At 42.8% G+C, this 5,580-nt stretch overlaps 1 protein-coding gene across 1 annotated transcript in view; it reads left to right on the forward strand.

Moving 5' to 3' along the window:
• Positions 1-3,966, forward strand: part of SMS (spermine synthase) — a 32,024-nt gene extending 28,058 nt beyond the window's left edge. Inside the window, exons 8-9 of the mRNA XM_023514359.1 lie at positions 1,313-1,428; positions 3,452-3,966. Of these exons, the coding sequence (XP_023370127.1) occupies positions 1,313-1,428; positions 3,452-3,491 (156 nt within the window). The 3' untranslated portion in view covers positions 3,492-3,966. The remainder of the gene's footprint in view (positions 1-1,312; positions 1,429-3,451) is intronic.
• The last annotated feature ends 1,614 nt before the right edge of the window (positions 3,967-5,580 follow it).

Consider the following 5,580-nt stretch of genomic DNA (forward strand, 5'->3'; position numbering starts at 1 on the left):
TCTCCTGCCTCCGCCTCCCAAGTAGCTGGGAATACAGGTGTTTGCCACAATGCCCAGCTATTTTTTGGTTGCAGCCGTCATTGTTGTTCGGCGGGCCAGGGCTGAATTCGAACCCACCAGCAGCTCAGGTGTATGTTGTTGGCGCCTTAGCCACTTGAGCCACAGGCGCAGACTCTATCCAAGCTAATCTTAAAATCTAAGTGAACCTTTGCTCATATCTTAGCTTCCCAGAGTATGGGACTTACAGATGTGAGCCACCATGCCTGGTCAAACTCTTTTTTTTTTTTTTTTGAGACAGAGCCTCAAGCTGTCCCCCTGGGTAGAGTGCTATGGCATCACAGCTCCGCAACCTCCAAATCCTGGGCTCAAGCGAGTCTTCTGCCTCCACCTCCCAAGTAGCTGGGACCATAGGTGCCCGCCACAACGCCTGGCTATTTTTTTTGGTTGCAGCTGTCATTGTTGTTTGGTGGCCCGGGCTGGATTCGAACCCACCTCCTTAGGTGTATGTGGCTAGTGCCTTAGCTCCTTGAGCCACAGGCGCTGAGCCAAGTCAAAGAGTTTTTGATAAGGGATGCAGCTGGGGGATATCCCTGGCATATATATTCCAAAGAAACTTTTGTTCTCTTATGCCTTGAAATAAGTCCCAGATTTGGGCTTTCTAAAAAATTTTTTTTATTTTTATTTTTTGATTTTAGGATGTTATAGGGATATCAGTGTTTTGGTTAACGTGCTTTACTTTTGTACAATTCGAGTCAAGGTTATAAGTTGTGTCTATTCCAGATAGTATGCATCATGCCTGTTAGGTGTGAATTTACCTGTCCCCTCCTCCCCTCTTTCACCTGTTTGAGGAAAGCATGAGGAGTGAATATTGTTCTTTGTCAATATTTTAGACTCTTAGGAGGCTTATAGTTTAAAACTTTCTGGAAATCAAGAACACTGTCTTTTTGATACTTAATTTTCAACACAGTGGAGACCATTATTGAGAAAATTTACTTTGAATGGGTAGTGTGTATGAATCTCTGCTAAATTGCATGTGATACAATGACTGTGTCACTAATGAGAAATTGGCCTCTGCTTTGTATTGCTTCATACCCTAATAATTTGAAATGGCTTGGTAAATGAGGTAGAAGGATAATAAGCTAATGAGTCTATAAATAGAATTCAATGCAGTTTGTGAAAGTATAGAAGCCTTATCTCATTTTCAAAGATGAACTTTTATCTAAAGCTAGACTTATTCTCCAGAGACCTTCAGATGAGGGGACCCCTCAGTAGGACTCAGTCTTAACTATTTGCTTTTCTACGTTTGATTTAGGGGAACTGTGTCAATCTGACAGAAGCCCTGTCGCTCTATGAGGAACAGCTCGGGCGCCTGTATTGTCCTGTGGAATTCTCCAAGGAGATCGTTTGTGTCCCTTCGTATTTGGAATTGTATCCTTTGACCCTGACATTGTGTTTCCAGATCAGGGCATCCAGGTGAATCCTATGCCAATTTAATATTTTAAATCCCAGTAACAAGTGGAATTAGCTCTAGAATGGTATAAAGCCCTGGTTCTCAAACTTGGCTATGCAGTGGAAATCCCCCCTCACCCAGATTTAAAAAATGCTGGTTCCTGAGTCCCACCCACAGAAAATCTGGGGTGTGGCTTGCCATAGCACTGATGTTCCAAAGCAGTGGTTCTCAATGGTGGTCCCAAACCTTCAGCATCACCTGGGAAGAACTAGTTTAACATGCAGATTCTCAGGCCCCACCCTGACCTGCTGCCCCTTTCAGGTGCTGGAAATAGGGCTAGTGACCTGTTCTATCAGTGCTCCAGGGGATTTTTGCGCATCTGAAAAGCCCTAGTCTAAAGCATTGCCCTGCCCATGGCAGATAAAAATCTGAAAACACTCATTCTACTGTTACGTTAAAAGTATCTGACTTTAATATTAGTTTTTACACTTAATGCTAATTTGTAGTAGAAATGAAAGACTAAAATAATGCTGGGGACACCACAGCTAATGTTGGGGCTCTCCTTCAGTTTCACTTGGTAAAGTTAGCCCAGAGAAATAAGAAAACACGGAAGAAAATAAAAAATGACAGTATTGTTCCTAGAAACTTATGCTGCCTTTCCTTCTTCTAAAATGTGGACTATAGCCTGTGGTTGCTGAGTCCAGGTTCCCACGACAGCAGTTTTTATTGCTGTCAAGGGAGATGCTGCAGGTGCTACCAGCCTGCAGCCAGGTCCCACCAGCCTGGGCAGGCTGGGACAGCACAGACAGCCGGCAAGAAGAAGCCCCTAGGTCTTCCAAGAGAGAAGGGGGTTATTGTGTTTGCTGCACAGCCATGTCCTTCCATCTTGAGCTTTGGGAGCTAGCTTATAGTCAAATCTGTGTTCACATGTTCAGAGATTTCGGAGAATCAGTTGATGACGTGGGGGAAAAAGGCTTCTATCCTCCAGTTCTTCTCCCTCCTTTTCTTCCACCTCTTTTTTTCTATCTGTCCTCCCTCTTTCTTCCCCCTCTCCACAATCTTTTCCTCCTTCTTTTCTTCCTTCCTTTGTCATAATAATTCCCTAAAACTTTTATTTTTTTGGAGACAGTATCAGTCTCTGCCCTGGGTGGACTGCTGTGGCATCATAGCTCACAGCAACATCAAACTCTTGGCCTCAAAGTGATCCTCTTGTCTCAGCTTCCCACGTAGCTGGGATTACAAGCACCCGCCACAACACCCGGGAAGTTTTCCTATTTTTAGGAAAGATGGAGTCTCAACTTTTGCTCAGGCTGGTCTCAAATTCCTGAGCTAGAGTGATCCACCCACCTTGGCCTCCCAGAGTGTTAGGGTTATAGGCATGAGCCACCATGCACAGCCTCCCTAAAACTTTCATGAGACCTTGGAGGCAGTAGTGTTATCTCCCTGCTAGAATATTTGTGTTCCTTCTGCCATGTCCAGTGGTGGGTGTCCCAGACTGCAAAGTGGCCTTATTTTCATTCCCACAATACTAAACTTGGAAGCTTTTCTTTTTCTTTTTTTCCTTTCTTTCTTTCTCCCTTCCCTTCCCTTCTTTTCCTTTCCTTTCTTTCTTTCTTGACAGAGTTTCACTCTATTGCCCTGGGTAGAGTGCTATGGTATCATAGCTCACAGCAACATCAAATTGTTGGGCTCAAGTGATACTCTTGCCTCAGCCTCCTGAATAGCTGGGAGTATAGGTACCTGCCACAATGCCGGTCTAGTTGTCTCTATTTTTAGTAGAGAGAAGTCTCACTCTTCCTTGGGCTGGTCTTGAACTCCTGAGTTTAGGCGATTTACCTACTTTGGCCTCCCAAAGGGCTAGGATTACAGGTGTGAGCCACCGCACCCAGCCTGCCACCATGAAGCTTTTCATACATCTTCCAATTTCTTGGCCAGCAAATGAATTTTAAGTGATGCCTGTTCTTTGAAGTGCCAGCTTTTATTCCTTGACTCCCTGTCCAGGTGGGTATTTTACACTGTTTGGAAGAAAGCTAAACTTTGAAGATGAATATCCCTAATCACATGTGCTGCAAATAGCCTTCCTGACCTCCATATGCTATACATGACATCGAAACGAGTCAGGCAATTGATTGTGAATCCCTTACTCTTTTTTTTAATTATTATTTTTAATTTAAAAAAGCAAATCAAAAATGTATATTTTGATGAGCTGGGGTGTTATTTTTTTGAAAGTCAGCTGAAGGACAGTTAGACAGCACAGCGAAGACTGCTAAATGCACTGACCCCCTAGAATGTGATTTTTGTTTTTATTTCTGTGTGGCTTTTTTTTTTTTTTTTTTTTTTTTGGGTAGACTTTCAATTTGGATGTTTGGAGGAGTGAACATCATTGTTTTGTTCTGGAGGGAAGAAGTTCTTGATGGTGTTTCTTTCCCCCCAAATCGACTTAGATATTAAAATTTGGTGCTTATAAGAGTTAAAAAAAATGAATAGCAATGCTTCAATTAAAGTTACAAGAGCGATATTTCACGTGTTCTGTTGTTTTATTTCAGCACAGTCCCCTCTTTCTCACTTCTGATCCCCTCATTCTTTCTTCTGATCTCAAAAAACAAAGATATCTCCTGGTCTGTTTTTAGTTCTATCACTGGTGTCATTTATCTCTTTATAATAGGATGGCCTTGGGGCCTTTTTTGAACAGTAGTAATGACTTCATTTGTTACTGTGTTAAATGATACGCAATCCATGATACACAACCCATTCAATTCACCAGTCCTTCACTTTGACATTGACCTAAGGCTAGCAAAAGATTTTGCATGATGGTAAACTTGGAAGTCAGAAGCTTATTTCTATTCCCACTGTAACTGGTGTAGTAGATGTTGGAAATAAAGATTATTTTGGATAGCTGCTATGAAACTTCCTGAGAAGATTCTTAGATGCACAGATACGACAGAAGCCCTTGGCAATAAGAGCTACTTATAAATTCTCCTAAGGAAGTACATGTGACAGCTTGGTATTGTCTGTGGGTAATGATCCACATCAAACTGAGCTTATATAAACTTGGATTGTTAGACATCACTGGGTTATTCTAATGGTTTTATAAAAAGTTTATACCTTAATGCAATAAGTATGTTTATTATGGTGGAGTCGCAGTAAGCAAAGCATTAAAAATGAAACATTCAGTGTCTGGAGGTAGAATTTGTGTTAATACAGAACTTTTTGGGGGGGGGGGGAGACAGAGTCGCACTCCGTGTCCTGGTTAGAGGGCCCTGGCGTCATAGCTCACAGAACAACCTCAAATTTGGGGGCTTGAGTGACCCTCTTGACGCAGCTTCTGAGTAGCTTAGGGCTACAGGCTTGTGCCACAACACCTGACTAGTTTTTCTATTTTTAGTGTACGTGGGGTCTTGCTCTTGTTCAGACTGGTTTTGATCTACTGAGGTCAGGCGGTCTACTGTCTCAGCTTCCCAGAGTGGTAGGATTACAGGCATGAGCCACTGTACCCGGCCCTTGGTAGGTGTGGTATGTAACAAGTGCTCTTTAAAAATAAGCAAATGTGTGGTGGCGCCCGTAGCTCAATGGGTAGGGTGCCAGCCACGTACACCAAGGCTGGCGGGTTCAAATCCAGCCTGGGCCAGCTAAAACAATGGCAATTGCAACAACAAAAAAATGGTCGGGCATTGTGGCGGGCACCTGTAGTCTCAGCTACTTGGGAGGCTGAGGCAAGAGAATTGCTTAAGCCCAAGAGATGGAGGTTGCTGTGAGCTGTGACACTATGGCACTCTACTGAGGGCAACAGCTTATAAGACTCTGTCTCAAAAAAACAAAGAAAACAAAAACAAGCTAATGTGTACTCCTTTTCCTTATTATTGGATTGGCATGGAAGAAGAAACAAGGTAGAATAAAGGAGTCAGAGTCATGTTGGAACTAGATGGGCTGAACAAATATTTTTCTTATTCATGTAGGTTAAAGATGTCACTGGTGGACATTATGAATCTTCTCCGTCCCCTCAAACTCTTCTGTCATGCTTTGTAAAGGCTCAGTACTATTTAAGACTTAAAATGATGGTGCCATTACTGTAGAGCACTGTTTGGGGTTAGTAGAAATATGTGGGCAAGCCTTTGCACTTGAAGCTTGCA

The sequence above is a fragment of the Otolemur garnettii genome, unplaced genomic scaffold (assembly GCF_000181295.1).
Source record: "Otolemur garnettii isolate 467f Iridium unplaced genomic scaffold, OtoGar3 scaffold00051, whole genome shotgun sequence".
In the NCBI taxonomy this organism is placed as follows: Eukaryota; Metazoa; Chordata; class Mammalia; order Primates; family Galagidae; genus Otolemur; species Otolemur garnettii.